Source organism: Pelmatolapia mariae, linkage group LG4 (assembly GCF_036321145.2).
Source record: "Pelmatolapia mariae isolate MD_Pm_ZW linkage group LG4, Pm_UMD_F_2, whole genome shotgun sequence".
In the NCBI taxonomy this organism is placed as follows: Eukaryota; Metazoa; Chordata; class Actinopteri; order Cichliformes; family Cichlidae; genus Pelmatolapia; species Pelmatolapia mariae.
Window position 1 is genome coordinate 31814676 of NC_086230.1, and position 25019 is coordinate 31839694.

A 25019-nucleotide genomic window follows, 5' to 3' on the forward strand; every position below is an offset into this window, starting at 1 on the left:
GTAATACAAAAAAATGCAACAATGTACTGTCACAAAGCTGAAAACAACCATTTGTTCAGGGACTTTTTGGAAGTTGTGATGATTTCTATTTCCTAAGACTTCGATTCCCCTTTACCAGCAACGTCACGACTCCTCGCTCTTAATTTATTCAGCTGGGACTCTGCGACATCAGCTCGCTCCTCTGCCTCCTCCAGTTCATGTTGCGCTTTCCGAAACTTAGCCAAATGGATGCTGCTTTGTTCCTCCTGTGTTTCAGAGAGCCACAGTAAAGAAGAGTATTTTGTCTACATAACACGCCTGCATTTCTCACAGTGTTTAAGGACTTTCTCTCACCGCCTCCTCACACTGCCGCTTATATGCTTTCACTTTGAGCTGCAGCTTGTTGACCAGATCCTGCAGCCTCGCCGAGTTCTTCTTCTCCTCCTCACCCTGAAATCAAACAGAAGTGCTTCTCTCACATCTCTTTGAACATTTTCTCTCCTTCTCTGAGCAGCTTGTGAAATTTGCTTTGTTACGTAACAGACTTGTTACCTGATAAGTGAGCTCTTTAATCTTCCTTTCATATTTCCTCACACCTTTTGCGGCCTCTCCACTGTGTTTCTGTTCTGCCTCCAACTCATTTTCCAGCTCATGGACCTTAATAGAAATACATTTAGTTTAGATTTGTGCTTTAATTTCTCGGCGTGTGCCCCTGCTCTCTGTCAGATCGTACTTTGGCTTCCAGCTTCTGAATCTCCTTCTTCCCTCCTTTAAGCGCCACCTGCTCGGCCTCATCCAGACGCTGCTGCAGGTCTTTCACCGTGGCCTCCAGGTTCTTTTTCATCCTCTCCAAGTGAGCGCTGGTGTCCTGCTCCTTCTTCAGCTCCTCAGCCATCATGGCAGCCTGCATGCAAATGTGAACTGTGAAATTTTAATCCAGCCTCAAAGTCCAGCAGCCCTCATTCAAGTGACAGCGCAGTTAATTGATTTGAGGAGGAGACTCACATCCGTGATGGCTTTCTTGGCCTTCTCGTCTGCGCTCCTCGCCTCCTGCGCGGTCTCCTCCATCTCTGACTGCAGCTGAGTCAAATCAGCCTCCATTTTCTTCTTAGAGTGCACGAGACTGGTGTTCTGGTCATTAAACAACATTGAAATATGACATTGAAAGAAGTCTTTGGGTCCCTTACATTAGTGAAAGTGTCAAAATTAAAGAGAGAAATGAAGAGAAAAGCTTGAAGTAGCTGAAAATCTGAACTTTAACGCATCATCTGTAAAACACAGAGGAGGTAGTTCGATCCATAATTTCCTAAATCAAACTGCAGATGTTTCGTGTGTTTGTTACACATCGCTGATATAAAACCAGATTTTATTGGGCAGTTGGTTTAAATAGAGCTTATTTTCAACTATTTACACACAGAAAGACTGCAAATAAAAATTATTTTTACTATTGATTAAGTCCAGTTCTCTGAAAATCCCACAAATCATCTAGACTTAAGATTTCATAAATAAAGAGCCATATATTTTGTCATTATCTTATCATCTGAGGACCTTCTCAGATGTGAAAACCAAACACACAATATTCAGAAGCTGCACATACACTAAAAAATGGACTCTGTATTTTGCGCTCTCACCTGAGAGTGCAGCAGCTGAACACGCTCGCTGACCTCCATCAGCTCCTGCTCAGCGAGCTTTCGACTTCTGTCAGACTGCTCCAGCGACGCCCTCAGCTCCTCGTTCTCCGCCATCATAAGATTGTTGCGGCGTTCTATGATAGCTAGCTCTTCTTTTAGGTCCTCCTGACGTTGGAGGGCTTCATCCAGATGGACCTGGGTGTCCTGAGGATGGAGGCAGTAGTTCTGGGATTTTAAATATCATCCCAGAATTTTTAACCAGAACAGAAAAAGTTCCCACGCACCTTCAGCTGAGTCTGCAGATTTCTCAGTTGTTTGGTTGCCTCGGCTGCCTGCCTGTTGGCATGACCCAGCTGTATTTCCATCTCGTTTAGATCCCCTTCCATCTTTTTCTTCATCCGGACAGCGTCGTTCCTGCTGCGCGTCTCTGCATCCAGCGTGATCTGCAGATAGTCCACTGTTCTCTGGCAATTCCTTTTTAGCTGGTCGATTTCTTCGTCTTTCTCTGCCACCTTCCTCTCCACCTCTGACTTGATCTGGTTCAGCTCCAGCTCAAGTTGCAGGATTTTGGCCTCCTCTTGTTCCAAGGAAGACTTCAGAGAGAGAAAACAGCAGTTAATGTTGTTGTTATTTTATAAAATGCTAAAGTTTGTTGGGGCGAAAAAATACCTCAGCTTCCTCAAGAGCTGCCTGGGTGTCTCTCTTCTCTTGTTCGGCGTGCTTTGTGGCTTTTTCCAGCTCACGGAGCATTTTGGTGGACTGTCCAACTTGCTCGGTGATATCTGTGATTTCCTCTAAAAGACACATCAACACACTTTATGTAAAACATTGACTGCAGCCTCTCAGAACCCAAACAGCAGTTTATTTCCTGCAGAAGCCTTACGTTGAAGATTTTTATTGTCTCTTTTCATGCTCTCAAGGTGATCCAAGACTTCTTCGTATGAATTTTTCAGCTTGAAGAGTTCTGTGTTCAGCGCTCTGGACTCTCTCTGGAAGACTTCCAGATCTGATTGACTCTCCTCATACTTCTGTTTCCATTCAGCCAAAACCTGGCAGGAAGCAGCACGTGTAATCAGTGTAGCCTTATGATGATACAAATGAGGACATGTTTCAAAACAGAAAGACCCACCTTGTCGAAATTCTTCTGTTTCTTGTCTAAGGTGGCATTTGCTGCATTTGACCTTTCTAGCTCAACCATGAGATCCTCGAACTCTGCCTGCAGCCTCTGCTTGGTCTTCTCCAGCGATGCACACTTGACATTTGCTGCTTCTGTCATCTCCTCGGACTCCTGCAGCCGCTGGACCAGCTTCTTCCTTTGAACCGAACATAAACTGCGTTAAAGCAGAAGAAGCCCATCAGCGCTGACCCAAGAAACACACTGTGAGGTTTTTTACTTTGCCTCCTCGAGCTCCTCGGTGCGCTGGATGGCGTCTGTCTCGTATTTATTTCTCCACTGAGCCACGTCACTGTTCACCTTGGACAGGCAGCGCTGCAGCTCAGCTTTGGCCTCTTGCTCCTCCTCATACTGCTCTCTTAAGAGCTCACAGTCGTGACGAGATGACTGCAAACTGTGAGCCAAGGCGTTTTTTGTCTAAAGAAATTTAAAAACATACACAAAAAAACTACTTCATGCCTTTTAAAACTGCTTCACCGAGACGCAGTAACAAATTTTTTTGCCCTCTGGGAACAGAAGGAACAAGCTGTGACTACAGCTGTGAATCACACTGAGTCATGACTGCAGGCAACTTTTACATTTAATATTTATGGAGCAACATTTGAATTCCTTTGAAGTCTGATTTTGGTCTCCCGACTCTAGCTGCTAAATGTTCACCAGCTAATCTCTAACATGGCTCTATTTTTCATCCTGAGCAGATGCGGTACAGATGCTTTTTTAAAGGTTTCTCTCTGAAAGGAGCCGTGAGAAACAGGCAAGACAGAAACAACTAAACGAGGAGCGGAAACTGGCTGTGAAGCTTTATCAAGCTGACTTCAGATTCTGTTGTTTCTCAGATCCAATTATGAAGTCACCCACAAAGATCTCACAAAGTTGGGGACACAATAATGTGACAGAACAGCTGCTAGATTTTACTCTAAACCAGTGCTTCTCAAAGTGGGTGGGGCGCAGAGTTCTGACAGGTGGGGTGCAAGTTACCTGGCAGAAAAGTCATACAGAAGTAATGTTTAACATCGGAATCACTTTTACGGCGGAACAAAGAAATTTGCGGCAGTTACGTTAATAATATGCGCATCCGCTGAAAAGCTGCAGGCGCGTGTGCAAGTCGACAGCTGCAATAAAGAAGTGTACTGAAACAGCCCGTTCTCACTCCCGAGGCGTAACATCCCGACGTTTTGTCACGTCCTGCGGCGTTCCTGAGGAACGCGAAAGGTGACCTTCCACGTTGTTATGGTACGCGGCGGTTTCCAGCCCTGTACTGCAGCCCTAAACTTAACCTTATCACTAAGCCTAACCATAACCTTATGCCTAACCTTAACCATAACCTTATGCCTAACCATAACCTTATTCCTAACCTTAACCATAACTGTATCCCTACGCCTAAACCTAACCTTATCCCTAAACCTAACCATAACCTTATGCCTAAACCTAACCATAACCGTATACCTAAGCCTAAACCTAACCTTATCGCTAAACCTAACCATAACCTTATTCCTAACCTTAACCAGCACTTTAATGAGGTGAAATAGTGTTTTCTAAAGCGATTTGACGATTTGTCACCTAGCGTAAAATGTTACGATTTGGGAGTGAGAACGGGTTGACTGAAAAGTGTGAACATATGGTCGGGTCTGTCGTGCATCGTTTACAGTGGTGCTGAAACCCAGGATTGGGACACCAGAGACCGACCCACATGTTCACACTTTTCAGTACACTTCTTTGCTGCAGCTTTTCAGCTACAGCCTACACACATCATCAACAAAAACAGGACCTAGTTCATTCTGTTTTAAGCCAGCGAGGCGAGATTGCAGATGCTGCTCAGGTGTGCTCTCCTCCCCTGCAGCCACGCCCCAGACCATGCCCCGCCACAGCTCTGCAGTCAAAAACAGGCTCACTGCAGCCAATAAGAGTGAATAGTATTAAACGCTCACTAAATTATATATTTTTCATCTCTCTTCAAAAGTTTCTGAATTTTTTTTTATAAGACTAAGACTGAACTTTATTTTTCCATGTTTGGCAATGTTGACATTCTGTTTAACTTGTTGCTTTTTTGAAGAAGTGGTGCAGACTAATGAAGCAGGCTAGTGACAAAAGTTACAAATAGTTGTTTGAAATGAAAGTTGTTTGTTTAAAACAACAATTACTTAAGGATTCATTGAGAATGAGTTTGTTATCTAAATAAAGTCACAGCTCGGCTTTTCTGTCATTGTTTTGTTTAGATGGGGCGTGAAAATATTTCTTCCTGCCATGAGGAGTCGCCCCCTGCTGGTCATTAAAAATCATTCAGATCAATCATGGCTATTTCTTATCATTCAGAATATACTGAATGCTGCCCCCTTTGGGCTAAATGTAAAAATGCACCTTCTTTACACATTCAGAACATATTAATAAACCTATTTGTAAATTTGTAATTTCCAATTACAAATTTTTTCTTCTGGCTTTTACATGTTAGACAAATATGTTAATCACAGCTTTACAGCTTTCTATATTGTACACAGAGAAGACAGTGATAAATGTCTGTTTGATAAATTACTGACCTGTCTTGGAAAGAGTCAGTCGAGGTATTGCAGTCATGGACTGCAAAATTAGTCTGCATGCATCAAACTTGGTATCAGAGCCACGTTTATTTACCGTCACATGGTTTGGCTCCAATGAACTAAATGATTCCTAAAATTTTTGATATCTGTGGCCAAAACATCCAGTTCAGTCAGTCATTGTTTCCTAATGCAGATAGATATATAAAAAAAGCTAATAAACAGCTAAACCATCATAGCTGATGGTTTTGAGATTGAATTTCTCATATCCGTTCACAAGAGATTATTAAGAACTCTAAATCATTGCTGTGACTTGATATCAGTCTTTGTTGTGCCTTTCAGACCTTGATTTCTTCATCCAAAAGTCTCTTCATCTCTTCAATTTTGTGACTGGCTGCAGTCTTCCCTCTGTTCACCTGGGACAGAATGGACTCTTTTTCTTCCAGCAGACGGTTAAGTTCACCTGTCCAGGACAAAAAGAATAAAAGCTCACCTATCTGAGATCTAAAATGTTCTTTTTATCCCTTTTTAATTAAACACCTACCATTTTCTGTCTGCAGTCGAGCACTCAGGGTAGTGTAATCACTAAGAGACCTCTGGGCTTCATCTGCTTTGGTCTTGTATTCATTCATTTGATCTTCAAGGCTCCTGCACTGTTTCTCCACGTTAGCCTGAAACATAGAGCTCTGGTTACAATAGAAGAGAAGATTTTAGAAAAAAGTCCCCTCTGCAGACAGATGTTTACCTTGCTTTTCAGAACAGTCTCCATACTCCTTGCCATGTCATCGATTTCCATCTTCATCTCGCTCTTTTCTTTCTCCAGTTTCTGCTTGACCCTTTGAAGGTTTTCTATCTGATCACCGAGCTCCACGACGCTGTCCGCCTGCTTCTTGCGTAAAGCAACAGCGATGGATTCATGCTGCAGGGTGGACTCTTCCAGTTCGTGGCGCAGTCTCTGAATCTCAGCCTCGCGCTTCCTGTTGAGCTCGGCCTGAGCGGCGGAGGCTCCTCCGGCCTCTTCCAGCCTCTCGGTGATCTCCTCCAGCTCTCTGGACAGGTCAGACCTCTGCTTCTCCACTTTGGCCCGAGCTGCACGCTCAGCTTCAATTTCCTCTTCCAATTCTTCAGTGCGAGCCTACAATTTGAACACATGAAACTGGTATCATAACACTGAACATCAAGTGCTCGATACTTTGAGACTGCTACAATTACATAAACACCTGAAGCTCTTTAATCTTCTTTTGAAGCTGAGTGCTAAGAGCTTGTTCATCATCAATTTTGCTCTGCAGGCTGCTGATTTCAAAGTCCTTCCTGAGAAGAGAATGATTTCAGGTTCAGATAATATTTAACTCCATTTATAAGATCAAAGTTCCACTGATACAAACCACAGACTGTATATAAAAGATGGATGGAGCATGTTGTTTTTTCAAAACCTTGGTAAGTGTGGGATGGTGCTGAATATTAATGTAATTTAATGTAAATTTAAAGAGTATTGTTATTAGTTTTTTAAAAATTATTTTATTAGTATTTAAACCTTGTTGTGTCACCATAAAGTCCTGTTGTTTCCACCTGTGTCTGTTTTCCTTCACTTTGTGCCTCTGTGATGATTCTGTGATCTTGTCGATTGTCTGGATTTTTGTCCTTTTGAACTCTTCCTGCTTATATTGAAAAGACTTTTGTTCATTATTACATCTGCTGCTTTGCTACCTGCTGCGTGGGCTCAATACAACAAGGTGGTACGATTAGCTGACATTTCAAATAGGAAACAGGGATAGTTGGATGAGGATTCACTCTGTGGTTTAGGAGGTAAAACAGCAAAAGGTCAACTTTAGATAAAAAGGAATAAAAAGCTTTTGTCTGGACGTGCACTGCTGAACAGAATGTTCTTGAGTTTAGGAGGTAAAAGCTCGGATTCATTGCTTGGAGAAATCTTTTTTTTAGTAATCTATTTATTAACTCACTTTTTCAGTTGTTCCTCCGCCTGCTGCCTTTCATTCTCCAGGTCCATGATGGTTTCCTGGGACAGCTTCAGATCTCCCTCCAGTTTCCTTCTGGATCTCTCCAAGTCGGCACGCAACTTCTTCTCCTGCTCCACCAGCCCCTCCAACTGCAGGATGTTTACATCAATCACTAAGTCTGCAGCTAACATTACAAGTTTACGTGCTGGCTTCAGCTTAAGAAGCACTGAGCCTTTTTATACTTACATCATCAATTTGTTGCTCCAGCTTAGTCTTTGTCTTTATTAGAGAATTGACTCTGTCCTCCTCTGCCTGGAGGTCGTCTAAAGTCTGCTGGTGCACCTCCTGCAAAGCTTTCATCTCCTTTGAGGACTTCAACAGGTTTTCCTCAAGAGTCGTTAACTCCTCGATCAAATTCTTAACCTAAGGAGAGAAACCTTTATTTGCAACTTTGTTAAAAACAAAAGCTTTAAAAGTTCAGACAACAGAAATCATCAGAGGCACCTTATTTTCAGTGGAATATTTCTCCTTCTCCACTTTGGCGATGGTAAGTTCCAGGTCGTCTATGTCCCGTTTGAGCTCAGAACATTCGTCCTCCAGCTTCCTCTTCTGGGCGGTGATTTCAGCGTTGACCTCCTCCTCTTCCTCCAGCCTCTCGGAGAATTCTTTGGCTTTGGCCTCCAGGTGGATCTTGCTCTTTATCAAGCCTTCACATCTTTCCTCAGCATCGCACAGGTTCTCTCTCTCCTGAGGAACCGGGACACAATGACTGTTATAGTGCAGTAAATTTTTAATTTAACCTCGGTTAATAGTTATTCTTTTTTCTAAAGTTTGGACACATATTCGTATTTCATGTTTTTTGCACAGGGATCTGTTTGGAATCTTCTATTTTCCTTTAAGGATAGCTGAGCTGCCTGCTGATGGTGCAGAAGCCAACCATTTCCCTTTCTCTGTGATGGTATAAAGAAAACTTTTAAATGGAATACTACAAGCTATTTCCTGTGTCTGTCTTCATGTCGGCGGAGCTGAAGCAGACGCTCAGTCACAGTGATCTGGATGAGCTCTGAGTCAGATCCAAACTGTGTGTTGATTCAAACTGGATTCAAATCAACGATGAATTCCCTCAGAAAGTTATATGGAAGCAGCTGGCAGTCAATAATCAGGCCGCAGAAATGTTCCAGTGATGTGTTTGTGCAGTCCCTCCACATTTCGTTTCTTCAAAGCGCTCAGATTAACATCCTGTCAGGTCATTTTCTTCTTATTTAACACTTCCTTAATAAACTGAAGATTATTTCTGCACAGGGGTCAGTCTCGTTTTACCACATCATCCATTCACTGTTGCTCCCAGCAGCTCTTTTTCTCGTTTTTCTCTTTAGTGGTTTCTTAACAGCATGGAGGAAACATTCACGCTTCCTTCAACAGCTCCTCGAACTCTAGGAAGTGCTGACATGAGCTCTAATTTCAGAGGATGGTGATTCTAATGGCGTTATTCTGCACAGCAGAGAGACCTCTTGCTCTTCATTTCCTCGAGCATCACAGCCTGCATAGGTAAACTCACAGTACTTAAATAAATCATGTACTGACTGACCTTCATGTCTGAATAAAAGATAGGCCAGCATTTTCTTTACATCACTTGTTCTTGCATTAATAGAGATTACCACAGTAGTAGTAGTGGGCTTTTTTCTGTGTACCAACACCAGAAACCTTTGACTCAAACCTTAATATGTCGTAACGCTGTTATAAGCATTATTTCCTTTAAGTTTAACATCATGGTCAGTCTGCTTTCTTCTTATTTTAACTTTGTTTTCCTCCAGTTTCCTTGCAGTGATCAATTATACTAGTTCTTATCTTACCTCATTATTGATCATCTTTTAATTTAATCTGATCTTTAAATCAGGCAGAACAAAAGCAATACAAACAGACCACTTTGTCCCACTCAGGGCTGAGTGTTTACATACTGCTTGTATTTGAAGGTAAAGGTCATTCTTCTCCTGCACGAGCATGACCATCTTCTCTTCCAGCTCCTTCCTCCTGGCCTCCGACTTTGCCAACTCCTCTCTGAGTCGAGAAAACTCCTCCTTCATGGTCTGCATCTCCTTCTCAGCCTCTGCACTTCGTAACAGAGGCTTTATCTTGAAGAAGAGCTTCATCCAAGGCCAGTTCTTCACATTCATGAATGAACGAATGTTGTACTGGATGATGTAAACGGCCTCTCTACAGAGTGAAAAAGCAAAACAATGAAGAATTTGTTATAGATGTGAAGGTGATGAGAAAATCTTCTGATCTTTTAAAGGTTTATCTAGGTTATTCCTGACTTTTTCACTAGCTACAATGTCAGAGTAGCTTAAAAAATGAAGGAAAGCAGAGTAAAAATTAGAAATCATCTTGCCATTTTTAATGTGGGACAAAGACCACGACTGCAATTACAATCATAATTAATGTCAGTTTAGAAGAAATAGTCTCATTTGTTACCATAAAGGACGCAGTTATGAAATTGCCTGTGTTCAACTCCATCTAACTTTCTCTGTCTTTCATTCGACTAATTTTCCATAAAGTTTACATCCACTAATCCAAAAGAAAAAAAAATGTGCCAGACCTTTTCTTCATCATCTCCTTTAACCTCAGCCTGGTGACGTAACCTCTGGCTACAGCCTGGATTCGAGTCATCAGCACAGCTAGACGTTCATCCCGCATCTCCTCCAGAAGACCCAAAAGGCCGGCTTTGAAAAACACCTGCAAGTTGAGAAAGATAAGTCAAATTTTTCTTCAATTTCAAATTATCCATCCATTCTCTTCTGCTTATCCTTGTCAGGATGACGTGGGGGCTGGAGCCCACCCAGCTGTCTTAGGGCGAGAGGCAGGGTACACCCTGGACAGGTTGCCAGTCTGTCGCAGGGCTAACACAGAGAGACAGACAACCATTTGCACCTATGGGAAATTTAGCGTTTCCAATTAACCTAACCCCACTAACTGCATGTCTTTGGAATGTGGGAGGAAGCCGGATTACCCAGAGAGAACCCACGCAAACACAGATAGGCCCCTGCCTGATGGTGGAATTGAACTCAGGACCTTCTGTGAGGCATCATTGTGCTGCCTGCTAGCAATTTCAAATTATTTTAGCTGAAATATTATATAATATATATATATTTTTAAACATACCTTTGTGTATCCGAATCTATACTGGGTGTGGTCCACGTCAATGGACGACAGCAGCTTCTCGGAGGCCTTCTTGCTGTCAATAAACTGCCCCTCGGGGATCGCGCTGGCATTCAGAATCCTGTATCTGTCACACACGTGTGGAGGTTTAGTCTCAAACTCGAGGCAGTTCTTCAAACAAATTACATGTTACCTTTGCCTGAAATCTCCATACAGAATCCTGCTGGGGAATCCCTTCCTGCAGATCCGGATACCTTCCAGCACTCCGTTACATCGCAGCTGATGAAGGACCAGATGGTGATCCATGATTCCTACAACAGACAGAGGTAACTTTTCCCCACAGGGTAACTTCAGTTCAAATGTTTTTCTTTATTTGTTGTCTATTCCTGTTTGTTTTACCTGGTATCTTGGTCTCATTTGGGATGATGCATCTGACAAAGTGTGGATGTGTTGACCTGAGGTTGGCCATTAGTTTGTTCAGGTTCTCCTGCAACACATCAGGCTTTCAGTCAGATGGACTGATGATAACATGTGCTGCACCAGTGTACCAGCACATGCGATGTGACAATAAAAGTGATTTGATTTGTTAACATTATAACACCCATACCACAGAAATCACATTAACAGTAGATGTTACCTGCTGGTTTTTGGAATCATTATTCTTGAGCTTTGACTGTAGCATTGTTACTAGATATGACAATTTTTAGATTGCATGATTTAGCGCTCAAGACAATGCTAGCAAGCTTGGTTGGCCGGTCGCTTCCATAAACTGTGTGAGTGCAATGCAGAGATGCAGATGCTCTTGAGTGAGAAACACTAAAAGTCACTGAATCTGGATCACAGAGTTCCCGGGATAGGCTATTATAATATTAGTATAATAAGCCACACTCTCTGAATGGCACTAAGTAAGATTTTTTCATCTTTATATTTTAATGTCTGATAAAAAGAAACTCCAAAAATTCTTTGTGTTGAGCTTATAAACTGCTGGCAGTAGATTAATATTTATTGTACAGACACAGTTTTGTCAGTTAACTTGACACAACACAAATGTGTGATTCACAAAGTGTCAAACTGCTTTTAACACTCAGTTAATTTCAATATAAACAGACAGTAGCTAAGGTTACGCATTAAAGCAGATATTTCTTTCATGGAGGAGCAAAACTCTGAGGCAAGTTTCCAAATAAACATTATCACGAGGAACTGTTTTATTAATTTCTTGGACCCCTAGTTTATCCAAGAAAAATAAATTGGATGAACTGAGGTCTCATGTCACGATGGCTCGTCGAAAAAAAACAACAACTATAGCTTCTTGGCTTTCTTTTTTTTTTCTATTAATTTTTGTGCTATAATCTATTTTATGGTTCAAACATGAGCAGTTAATTAGTCCCATTTATCCAGAGCTGTCTGGGAATTTGGGAAACTTCAGACCACTAATCTGTAGTGACAGAGAGCCTGGTGAGGTGGAGGTAAACTCTGGAAAGAAGAGGAATGAGAGTCAGTAGAAACAAGATAAAATACATGTGTCTGAATGAGAGGGAGGCAGGTGGAAAGGTGAAGATGCAGTGAAAGTAGAGTCAAAGCACTGGAGAGTACACAAAACAGGTAAGGAAGAGAGGACAGGCAGGGTGGGTGGAGATGAGTGTCAGGGGTGCCTTTGTGAGAGCAGCAAGAGTGAAAAGAAAAGTTTAAAAGATGGTGAGACCTGCTGTGATGAATGATTTAGAGACGGTGGCACTGACAAAAAGACAGGAGGTGGAGCTGAAGATGTTCAGATCTGGATTAGGAATGAGCAGGATGGACAGGATTAGAAGATTAGTGGATGTGTTGGAGACGGGATGTTGATGATGGAGCTGCCAGAAGAGGAAGACCACAGAGAAGATTCATGGATGTAGTTAAGGAGAACATGCAGAGGGTTGGTGTGGAGGAGGAAGATAGGGTGAGGTGAACAGAGACGATCTGCTGTGGTGACCTCTAAATGGAGCAGACGAAAAAAGAAGGAGGAATGACTTGAAATTCTATTATCTGGTGAGTCTTCTTCTACGTGTCCTTAAATGTTACATTTTTATAAATTTATGCAAAACAACAAAAACAAATGATTTATTCAGGGAATGTATAGAAGGCCAGACAAGCTTTTAAGCTTGTAGTCCCTCATCACAAATATCAACCAGTTGTATTATTTTTATCAATTTTTGATGGACAAAGAAGAAACTACTACAACTACCACTGCTCCAGTTCTTAATACAGAAAAACTGTGTCATGTAAGTTTATTTTAAAAAACTTTAAAAGATTTACAGGTAAATAATAACTGAACATACTGTGTCTATGTCTTACCCTAAAGAGTGCAGAAACTGTCTGGAAGGAGGACCCCTTTTTCTTGTAGTTTTTCTTGTTCCTATCAGCAGCAGCTAAAAAAAAACCCACATGAGATAAATGGTGAAATCTTAATCTAATCTCAATCTCTCATCTGTGTTTGATGTCTAAAGAGCTGGCATACCATCAGCTGATGCATATGTGGCAAAGAGCTGGCATAGCAGTTTTAGGGAAGCTTTCTGGTAAAGCTGCACCACGGTGTCGTTCAGCGGGTCCTTGTTTTTTTCCAGCCAGCCGCTGATGTTGTAGTCGACAGTGCCGGCGTAGTGCATGAGGGAGAAGTGGGCCTCTGTCTTTCCTTTGGATGGTTTGGGCTTCTGAAAGATGCTGTTCTTCCCCAAGTGCTGGTCGTACAGCTTGTTTTTGAAAGACCCGTCTGTGGCCTTCGGGAACATACACTCCTCTTCCAGAATGGAGAAAATGCCCATCGGCTGAGAGGCGGAAAAGGTGATTAGTGTTTCATTCCTGTCTTCTACTCTTGATTTGAATATTTAAGGTAACAAAAAAGCAAACAAACCTTCTCAATGAGCTCAATGCACGCAGCCAAGTCCATGCCAAAGTCAATAAACTCCCACTCGATCCCTTCCTTTTTGTATTCCTCCTGCTCCAGCACAAACATGTGGTGGTTGAAAAACTGTTGGAGCTTCTCGTTGGTAAAGTTGATGCACAGCTGCTCCAGGCTGTTTATCTGCGTCAAACAGAAACGTTTCACCCATCAAACAATCAGAAATATTTTTAAAGGGATTTGATGTTTTTTCATCTCTGCAGGAATCCCCTTCACCTCAAAAATTTCAAACCCTGCGATATCCAGGACGCCAATGAAGTGCTGTCTGGGAAGTTTGGTGTCGAGCTGCTGGTTGACCCTCGTGACCATCCAGAGGAACAGCTTCTCGTACACGGCCTTCGATAAGGCGCCCACAGCATTGTTCACCTGAAAAATCAGACATCATTTTCACATTGTGTTCCCTTTAATAGCTCAGCTTGTACAGCGGACTGTAGGGGTGTAATAACAGGAATCGTTAGGTTGCTGGTTCAACTCCAGCTTGAGGGAGGTTTTACAATGCTTTCTGTCTGTACTGATTCAAAGTAGGTTTAAAAAAACTGGATGCTTACAGATGGGCTGTGGTTAGTGGGCGTTTTTAGCTGTGGAAACATCATGTACCTGCTGTGGAGTCTGGCCTTTGGTGACATATTCATTCCCAACCTTCACTCGAGGGCAACACAGAGCTTTCAGCAAATCAGCAGAGTTCAGACCCATCAGATAGGCAACTTTGTCCGCCACTGCAGGAGAGATAACACAGAGGGGAAGGTCAGTGGGAGAGTGTACCCTGCATTTTAGATGAAACTCGCTGTAGCCCCTTATGACCTTAGCCTGGATAAATGGTTAAGAAACAAGACAGATGGATAATGCAGGTCAGCAAAATTTCATATTAAAACTGAAAATAATCATAAAAATATGAGGAATCAAAAACAAACGAAGCAAAATTTAAAAATAACCTCTATTTCAGCAAATTCACTTTTTGTGTGCTGTGTTCAGATGACTCTCGGGTGGAAATGGCAGCCTTGTTCATTTGTTCGAGATATGGCAGTGCCTCATGCTGCCAGCAGAACATTGCAAAGTAAGCAGTATCATAAGAGTGAAAGAAATAAGTGGAAGTGCCTGAGATCAAAGGCCTATTCTGAACAAAGGGGGCAAATTCAAGTGTCACATCACGCCTACATGAAGCTTTCAAAGCAGGAAATGCATAGACCTCTGAAACACTTTGTGGAAACTGATGATTCACCAACTAAAAATATTTTGAACTGACCAAAATCATACAGAGGCCCCTCTGTGTCACATATACATCTGTTTCAGTGTATTTAGCAGAGGTATAATGTGGAAATCTAAGGCTACAGTCACATTGGGGGAAACAGTGGTTGGAGACTGCAGTGACCATGTGAAGTCAACTTGTCAAGACAGCAATAAAATGGCAACAAGAGTCAGACTGTTTCAGTTTTGGGGATCAAGTTGGCACCTACATGCATCAGACAGTCCATGTGTGTTTCATTATTTGATGGAGCAGCCGAGTTGTGCTCATGAGCACAGACTGACTGAATATTTAGATCTTTGCGGTCTGCGTTTATTAATAGGATGGCGGTTAATTGCAAACCTTGAAATTGACCGCAGTCAGTTCAGTTGGACTGAGACAAGGTGCTTCATACGGGGCGACCAAAGCTGGTTGAAGGTGGTGTAGCTAAACTTCTTGGTGACCAGTTGGTGGCTGCAGCTACTTGCAACTGGTCCCAGACAGCAAAAACATTGAATGGAATCACTCGCCAAACACCTTTTTTCTTCCTGGTTAAACAGAGATTGCCGTCCTATTTTTGGTCAGCTGTGGGGCCCAAAAGTAAAAGCTGGAACAAAATTCACAGTGAAGCTGTAAAGTTGTCCCGCTGATGCCTGCTTTGTTTTTAAATTAGGGTGGAAGCACCACCTCAGACGTCTCACCCTCAGTGCCATCGGGCTCGGCCTGCTCCTCCCGCTGCTTCTGCTTGAACTTCATGTTCCCGTTGTGCATGACGGCACCCGTCAGCTTGTAGATGCCGACCTTTTCCTCAGTGCTAAAGCCCAGGATGTCAATGGCTCTCTGAAGAACAGACACAGACATGGGAACTGTGATCACTTCTCTGAGTTTAGTGCCAATGTCATGATTTTAAGCATTTAAATGTAATGATATGTTGATGTTGTGCATTGATTTATTTTTCAAATTAATAGTAATACATTTATGCATAATTATTTACACATATAACTTAATTAATAAAATTAAAAACCAACAAAAATCAGGTATTTCAAGTCTTTCATCTGATGTCAAAATATATCAGTAAAAAATACTGTAATTAAGTGCATGGCTTCAGCCTGTATTCCACATTTCTGTGCATATTTTGCACTTACATCTGTGGCCATCAGCTCCTCTGCATCGTTGATGCTCAGCACAGTGATTTCCCCCTGGCTGATAAAAGGGTAATCATAAGGATTGCTGGTTATCAGCAGCATCTCTGAAATGAGGCACAGAAAAATAGCTCACAGCTCTGTGCAGGACCAGACGCCATGGAAACTGTGTCACAACCATTTAGAGCTCATTGATTGGTATATTCACCGATTAAATCAGGCTTCTTGTTTGACAAGATCTGATAGAAGATGTGATAGCTCCTCTCTGCAAGCAGCTGGAAAGTCACTCTGGATTTTTCCAAAAGGTCTGACAATAACCAGAAATAAAACACAAATCACAAAACTTGGACAGACAGCAGAATATTAATTATTCAAAAAAATATTCACAGTCACTTCACATTCAGGCCTCACTCTCTGTCGGACGTTTTGCAGCTATAAAGTTTAGATTTTGATCGAAAATGTATAAGAAGACCTTCATTAATTGACCTCAGGCATAAAACAAAATATATTAAAAAAGGGCTCTGGTCTGAAAAATAAAGGCAATGAGGCGCATTAATCCTGCGTTCTTTCTAATGACCACCAGGGGGCGACTTCTCTGCTTCTAGAAAGCAGTCAGATTATATGGAAGTCTATGGGGAGAAGGAGTCTAATGATTACTTGATGTATGACTTCAGTACCTTGAATGTGAGCTTATGATGTCAGTCACTGGTTTCAAGTCATATTTAAAACTACATGATGTTCATTTTGTACATTTCACTGTTATCAGGCCAATACCTTAATGTTATTATAATGACTGATTTCAATTTTACTAGATTTTTCATCAGTTTTCAACCAACTTAGGCTTCTAACTGAGCAGTTTATACAGCTAGATTGGACAGGTGTCTACTGCAGGTAGAACATTAGTTGATTTAGAAAATGTCTCCTGTGCTTCTGATTTCGCTGTGACGTTGAGTGATTTTGGATGAGGAGGGCATTCCTATCACCTCTCCTCTGCACCGGCACACTCCTGGCAAACAGCTGGGCACACTGTGTGGAAAACATAGATGTCTGTGAATAATCACCTATCATATTCTTTGGGTAGACAGTGAAAGCCAAAGCCTTAAACCAGAGCGTGATTTCACTGTGGCTATACCTATCTTTTGTATAAAGTCTGTCCCAAAATTCGTGATAGAAAAGTTGCAGTTAATTATCATTATTATTAACTGTTAAAATGGGCACTTACAAGTTTCAATATCAGCTGATGCCAACTTCCCCTTTGTTCCGAAGTGGATGCGGATGAATTTTCCCTGGAAAAGTTTAACATATGAGCTGGGATACTATTTTGACCATTGGACGTCTCTGGTAATCAAGCTCTAAGCTAAATAAACTACATTTAAAGAAAAAAACAAAACAAAACTCTGAAGTTATTCTTAAAGCTCACATCACCTGATATAATCAGTTGGGGTTTTTTTTGTCATTATAACAGCTGAATTTTCTCATGTCAGCCTCGGCTGGTCTTAACTCACAAATCGAGACGAGTTGTCATTCCTCACAGTCTTGGCGTTCCCGAAAGCTTCCAGCAGAGGGTTAGCCTGGATGATTTGATCCTCCAGAGTCCCCTTCAGAAGAATAAAAAGACATTTCAAGTTCTTTTCATTTAAATTAAGGTAAAAGCTCTCAAATTTTCTGCTCATGTTTCATCTCTAGATAATTAGAAGACGAATTAATTGGACTGAACCTGCATTTTACTGCCCGGTTGTTCCTTCTTGCTTGACTCTCCCATTGCTGTGATTGTTGCAAAGTACTGGATTACTCGCTTTGTGTTGACTGTTTTCCCAGCACCAGATTCTCCACTGATAAAATGTGACATCAGACAAACGATGGGAATGAAATATATGCAGAACGCAAAAGTAAACAGCTAATAAAGTCATACTTACGTGATCAGGATAGACTGATTCTCTCGATCTGAAGAGAAGAAAGAAAGTGGATGATATCGGAGTTTGAGGGGCTGATGCATGTCTGTGGGGTTTTAAGCTTTGAACTTTTTTTAGTCTTTAGAGTTTCATTTCACTATAATTTTTTATTCTAATTTTTAAAAAACAATATGGTTTAGTTACATAATAAATTGTCCCCTGTGCATCTATTTAGGAAAGGAATGTATGAGTGAGAGATAAAAAGTGCTTCAAGTCATGCAACATACAAATCTGTGCAAAATTCTTGAGCCAGCCAGCCTTCATTTCTTTATATCTTACTTCCAAGGAGCCAGACTTTTTTAAAGTGGTCTCGAGCAACAGTTCTCCTAGCTTTCTAAAGGTCTTTCACAGTTTGTCTTTGGAGACTGGATGCCTTTACACCCATTTTCAGTCCAGTCCTTGTACCTGACCATTTTCAGAGGGTGTTTTTTTTGTTTGTTTGTTTGTTTGTTTTGTGTGTGTCAGGTTTGCAGATCCTGCAGGTTTTAGACATGTCCTTGGTCCAACACAGCTGATTTAAATGGCTTAATTACTTCCTCAACATGTTTTCTCCAGAGGCCTGGTAATGAACTAATCGTTTAATTCAGGTGTGTTGACCCAGGGTGAGATCTAAAACCTGCAGGACTCCGGCCCTTGAGGCCTGGAGTTCCCCACCTCTGGTTTAAGGCATTGAACACTGACCAGTTAAACCAGGGGTGGGCAACTCCAGGCCTCGAGGGCCGGTGTCCTGCAGGTTTTAGATGTGTCCTTGATCCAACACAGCTGATTTAAATGGCTAAATTACCTCCTCAACATGTCTTGAAGTTCTCCAGAGGCCTGATAATGAACTCATCATTTGATTCAGGCGTGTCGATCCAGAGTAACATCTAAAACCTGCAGGACACTCTCCCTTGAGGCCTGATGTTCCAAATCCCTGATTTAAAGAAATAAGGGGTGGCTCAAGACTTTAGCACAGGACTGTAGTTCCACCTGAGAAGGTCATAAGAAGCATAAGAACTTCTTCTGTTCTTCCGCATACACACCGTTTGCTTCACATGCTGAAGGTCTCCATGGAGGACTGTGTAACATGAAGCCTGAGCTGTCAGTGATTCCTGTTTATCTATTTTATGTCTGAAGTGAAACTAAAGCTGAATCACTAAAGTCTCTATTATAAGGTGACTGCTTTCATCTGCAGTTGTTGGAGAAGCATGTTAATTAAGTTGCTCTACTATTTAATTATCCTGTGTGTACAAGATAAATAACTTTTTCTCACAATATAATTAACTTGTGCACTTCTGATAATTAGATTTATCCAATGTGCACGACACAGAAACAGCTTACACCACCTTTCACATCAGGACTAATATTTGTTTTTCACAATAAAAGTATAACTAAAGAAATAAGTAAATACAAATTATTTTGGCTTATGTCAGTGCAAAATTGTAATTACATGTTGGACCTGGTAAAAAGTAAGAAAAAAATCATGTTAACAGGACTTTTTATGTATTTCTTAAAAGCTGTATGAGTATTGCTTTTTTTTTTTTTGCATATATGCCTATAATTTCGGTTATTTAATACTGATCTTTTGCATTTCATTGCATTTTGTTGTGATTTTTTTTAGGATGTTTAATTTGCATTTTGTAAATATTGGATAGTACATCAAACATTTTAAAGTAATTATGCTTTTAATTATCTAAAACTATACACAATTTTAATTGAACTGTTAATATAACTCAAAAAATGCATACAAACATGACGCTAGTCATGCCAATAACAATACTATGGGCCCAGACCTGTAAGCATGTACTGGTAAGCATTGTCAGAGATGGAGAAGATGTGTGGGGGGGCCTCCTGGCGTTTCTTTCCTCTGTACCCGGCCACCACCTCTGGGTTGTAGACTGGCAGCCACTTGTAAGGGTTCACAGTCACACAGAAGAGCCCAGAATAGGTCTGAATTAACAAGAAAAAAAACCCCCAGAATACAGACTGTTGGTATTGAATTAAAGTTAAAGACATTGTGAGTCACAGTTGTCCTTACATAAATCATCCAGGCAGCGTAGCGTTCCTTGAGGTTAAAAAGCACGGCGGGTTCGTGCAGATGCGTCAGCAGGGCCATGTCCTCTATCTTGTCAAACTTGGGTGGGTTCATTGGCCGAATGTCATCCACATGCACTGTGACAACCTGAAGTACGATTTCAAAAAGATACATTGTAAAAAATGACAGATAAAGACAGAAAAACAGATATAAGATGTCAGAAATAGTCAAATAATAGCTGGAATCTTTCACCTTTCCATCCTCAATCTCCACATTGACCTTAGTGCCATCCTGGCTTCTGATTTTTCCTTTGACATACTCCTGCTTCGGGTGAGGCACAAAAACGGCACTTTTGGCATCAAACGGCACATTCTGAGCTGCAATTCTCTCCCGCTCAGATTTACGGAGGTATGGGGCGGCTACCCCAAATACTTCCATGTCCGTGTCACTCATTTTGTTGAGCTGAGCGATAAGGATGAAAAAATAGTTTAAAAGTGAACTGAAGATGACGAGAAATTAAAAAAATATGTTGCTTACCTGAGTCAGAATTTCCAAAGAATGCTTGAATCCCAGAAGTTTTAGAGCCTTTAAATCATAAAAAAAATTACTGTACTGTCTGTACTGTTGTTAATTTTCCAATGGTGACCACAGACACCTGACTAGACACCCTCACCAGACTTTGACAGCTTTTATAAGAGATGGTCGGGGGTTCTGCTTCACCTATATTTGGAGATCTGGCTCTCATGCCACCTTGGATGAGCAAGTATGTCCATTTTGTATTTCAAACTGTCTATATATAGGTGTATTGTGTCACTTTTAAACTGTTTCAATTGTAATCCTTCAGACTTTCATTAAAAAGCAATGAATGGCATGGACAACAGCTTTGGAAGCTTACTGTCCCAACATGGCAGGCCTAATTTTCTGGGATCAGGGAAGATTAGCTCTGTTGGGGCTTCGCTAAAACTCTGGAGAGCAGAGCCTGTCACACACAGGCAGCTGGGATAGGTGGGCAACATTAGCACATCGAGCATTTAACCACATTTATTTAAAAGAAAACAATAGGTATTTGCTTTTTATTCATATTAACCAACATATTGATTAATTAACAAAGCTCTTGAGTCTCTAGTGTTTTAACATCAAGTAAAGTAATACAATGCATGCAGAAAGTATTTAGAGCACTACATTTGTTCTCTTTTACTTAAAAAAAAAGAAATGTAGACAATTATCTCCCTCAAATGTCAATTTAAAGTGTTTAATAACGCATGAAATTACAACAACTCCCAGACGTTTTAAGAATCATCATGAGACTAACACGGTGTATCAGTTAGTCACTGAACACTTTATCGAACTGATATGACACAAGAAAAGCTAAATATGGAAGTTTAGTCTTCTAGGAGTTGTCAGAACTCAATGCCACATCCAGGTTGGACTACTGTGGTGATGATATGATATCATTTAAATAATCTACTTTCCTCAATTTATATTTTAAATGCACAACATTTACTTATTACGTATATTTTATTTGAGGTTATAACTTTAAGCATTTAGGGAGGAATATATTTTCAGGATTTCTGAATTCTATTAAAAATCAGTAGAAGAGTTAATGGAGTATTGCATGGGATGAGATGCTTTAGTGCATCTGACACAGAATCAGTGAGAAGCTGCGTCCTGGCTAACATGATTTACCATAAATCCATTTAAAATCCTTTGAGCAAGTTTCTATTAATGTGTCTCCATCCCCAAAGATAATATGGTGCAGATATGTGTGTTTGCATTTATAGGATATGACTGCAGTGTTAAGGCAGGACTTACTGGAAGCTTAGCTGACTGTTTTATCTTCGGATCCAGTGTTATTCAGACTTCCCCACAGCAAAGTCAGGATAATGTTGAGATTTCCTTAATTTGCTTGAGTCTTACAATTTTAACTTTTAGAAACTTTGATTATGATCTCAATAAATTTAACTTAAAGAGTCAAATAAAGCAAAAAATGCTGTAAACATAACTTTAGTTAAATCATGTGTTGAAGAAGGACGGAAGCTCGGATAATTTACTGAGAAACATTTAACTGACAACTAATTCTGATTTGAAGAGTTTCAGTCGGGTTTCAGAATTCATCAAAGTACAGAAACAGGATTAGTGAAGTAACAAAGTGGACTCATCTCTGTGCTTCTCCTGCTAGATCTCAGTGTTCAATACTTTTGGCCATAATATTTTATTACAGAGATTAGAGCATGTATTAAAGGTACTGCTCTGCAGTGTTTTGAGTCATATCTACCTAATAGACTCCAATTTAATCATGTAAATGGGGAATCTTCTACACACACTGCAGTAAATTATGGAGTTCCACACGGTCCTGTTCTAGGACCAATTCTGTTTACATTATACATGCATCCCATTAGGCAGTAGCATTAGAAGACAAAGCATAGTTTTTCACTGCTATGCAGATGACACCCGACTTTATCTACCTCTGAAGCCAGATGGCACATACCAATTAGCTTGACTGCAGGAATGCCTTAAACACGTAAACACCTGCTTCTAAAGTCAGATAAAACTGAGGTTATTGTATTTACCACTAAAAATATTAATAACATGGTGTCCAACCAGAATAATAGTCTGGATGGCATTACCTTGGCATCCAGTAACACTGTGAGGAATCTTCGAGTCGTTTTCGTTCCCAGTTTGCATTCAGGAGACAGTCACTCTCTCTACTTTAAGATTAGGCTTAAAACTTTCCTTTTAGATAAAGCATGTAGTTAGGGCTGGATATGTGTTTCATCTTCACTCACCTTTTTAACTGTTTATACACAACTCTGCATTTAATGATTAGTTATTATTAATCTCTGGCTCTGCTCCAGAGTATGTGTTTTGTCTTGTCTCTGTCACCCCTAACTGTTTCTGCTGGAGGTTTCTTCCTGTTAAAAGGGAGTTTTTTCTTCCCACTGTCGCCAAGTGCTTGTTTATTAGGTGTGTGTGTGTGTGTGTGTGTGTGTGTGTGTGTGTGTGTGTGTGTGTGTGTGTGTGTGTGTGTGTGTGTGTGTGTGTATGTGTGTACGGGTTCGTACTATCCTGGTGGGGACCAAAATCTGACTTTTACTATCCTGGTGGGGACTTTCTGCACCGTGGGGACCAAAATCCAGGTCCCCTCGGGGTTGAAAGCAATTTTCACACTCAAAATGCGGTTTTACTGTCAGGGTTACAATTAGGTTATGGTTAGGTTTAGGGTAAGGGTAAGGGTTAGGCATTCATTTTTAATGGTTAGGGTTAGGGTAAGGGGCTAGGGAAAGCATTATGTCAATGGGATGTCCCCACGAGGATAGCAAACCAGACATGTGTGTGTGTGTGTGTGTGTGTGTGTGTGTGTGTGTGTGTGTGTGTGTGTGTGTGTGTGTGTGTGTGTGTGTGTGTGTGTGTGTGTGTTGATTGATTGCTACTGCCTTCTCTCTTATACTTTTGGATCTTTATCTTTCATGATAAACTTGCTGGACATATCTTCTCGGTCTGCAAAGTGAAGTCAAAGCAGAAGTGCCTTAAACCTGCATTTTTTTAATGATCAGCAAGAGGAGGCTCCTCTGCCTGTATAATAGTCAACTGATTTAAGATCTGAGTCAACATTTTCCCCCAAAGTTTATGGGCCCACTCACTTGTTTAAAGTCATAATGAATACAATATGAAGATGGTACTTTCAGCTGCTCCCTTATTTCCCAGGGGTTGGATCTGCATGTTTGATTTGGCACCAGTTTGATGGAGAATGCCCTTCCTGACACAGCCCTCCGTTTATCAGGGATCAGGACTGGCACTAGGAATAGACAGGCTTGTGACCCTCTGATGCTGGCTCCGGGTAGCTTTCACATTTAAAGTGAATGTGATGATACCATGGAGCTGATGCTAAATATAATATGAAAGTCATTTAGTAAATTACAGTTATTATTATGTCAGAAAGCGGGATAAATCAGGATATGCCAGTTAGCTAACAATAGATCAATCAGAAGTCATTAGCTGATGAGCATGAGGTGTCCAGTTTATCATGTCCAGTTTCAAGAAAACAAGATGGAGATGGAAAAATGCAAATCTCAGGCTCCAAAATAGAACTACAGCCCACGATTTCATACAAATAAAACTGGGACATTTTTTAAACTTTAGACTGTAGGTCAATATTTGATTAAGACACCTTAGAAATGATAAAAGAATGTTCACTGTAATTTCATAGATTAATAATGCATTTACAGACAAATAATAGTGATGTACTAGCTAGTTTCCTCTTGTAATAAACATACATTTTAAGCATTATGACAACAGCGAACTGTAACACATGCTTCATAAACAAATGGCCCTCTCAACTCTTGCATTCCATTTGAGGGTAAATACCGCCTGATGGATTGAACTTTGACTTTTTATAATTACTCCTTCTCACAGCAGAGGAAATGATATGGTAATACTGAGAAAGAATATCCGTATGATATGGGCATTTTGTCTGGGAGTGCATCACAGACAGTCTAATTGGCGCTGATTTAATAGCCTCCTAATGTCACTTGAAGGTCTGGCAACAGCTGTGATTATAATTGGTTTTGGGAAGACAAGCGAGGGCCTAACAGGCAAAGGGACTTACACTACCCCGACCCCTCTGTCATGTCTCAACACGGCAGCAAATGTGCATGTGGAAGTCTGACTGTGAAAAGGCCATGAGATATGAATTTAAGGGTTGCGGGATGAAAAAGAAGAAGCAGGGAGAAAATCCCCATCAGCTGCTTGTGCGGTGCAGAGACCGAAGCTTTGACCCGACGGAAAACAGATCTGACGATGAGCGCACATACACAGGGTGAGGAGATCAATGGGAAAGAAGAGGATCCTCATCAAAGTACAACTACTGCAAAGCACACGTCCAATAAATGCTTTAAAAATCTAATCATGTTGCCACAAAACATGTGCAAGAAGCTTTCTGTTGAGCTCATAGTCAGCTTTGTTGGACTAGGATTAAGCCCTGCACAGATTTGTGTCATTTCTGAGCCAAAGCTGCTGCAGCAAAGAAAGAAAGCACTCCACTGCATTTAGATTGACAACATGATTGATCTGCACACAATGAGCAATAGTGGAAGGTGTTGATGGAGCCTGAAAGCATCGCAGATCAACCGTGCTGTCAGTCTGAATGAAGCTTAGTTTTAGCTTTCACTCCTCTTCGGTTAGAAGTAAAAAGAAAGTAAAAAGAAAGCACAGAAGCAGATTTTCTATTATATTTCTTTATTTTTATTATTACACTACACTTCTGCCAACAGATGTACAACAGAGTGAAGCACTGTTGTGACAGTAAATCAGTGCGAAACATGAGAA

At 40.9% G+C, this 25019-nt stretch overlaps 1 protein-coding gene across 1 annotated transcript; it reads right to left on the reverse strand.

Moving 5' to 3' along the window:
- Positions 1 to 92: 92 nt before the first annotated feature.
- On the reverse strand, positions 93 to 20150 carry LOC134626534 (myosin-1B-like). Its single transcript, XM_063472440.1, has 38 exons — positions 19947 to 20150; positions 19698 to 19841; positions 19453 to 19609; positions 17645 to 17672; positions 17446 to 17560; positions 17234 to 17326; positions 16951 to 17014; positions 15937 to 16035; positions 15732 to 15835; positions 15288 to 15426; positions 13962 to 14080; positions 13581 to 13730; positions 13317 to 13487; positions 12924 to 13230; positions 12761 to 12834; positions 10829 to 10916; positions 10623 to 10740; positions 10433 to 10556; positions 9870 to 10006; positions 9232 to 9487; positions 7778 to 8020; positions 7520 to 7696; positions 7277 to 7422; positions 6536 to 6626; positions 6061 to 6450; positions 5860 to 5986; positions 5660 to 5778; positions 3005 to 3201; positions 2740 to 2923; positions 2494 to 2659; positions 2280 to 2404; positions 1895 to 2203; positions 1611 to 1814; positions 985 to 1110; positions 713 to 883; positions 532 to 636; positions 334 to 429; positions 93 to 245 (listed from the first exon to the last, which is right to left on the reverse strand). Exons 1-38 carry the CDS (start codon positions 20145 to 20147, stop codon positions 93 to 95), a joined length of 5817 nt encoding a protein of 1938 aa, XP_063328510.1. The 5' UTR covers positions 20148 to 20150.
- Positions 20151 to 25019: the final 4869 nt, after the last annotated feature.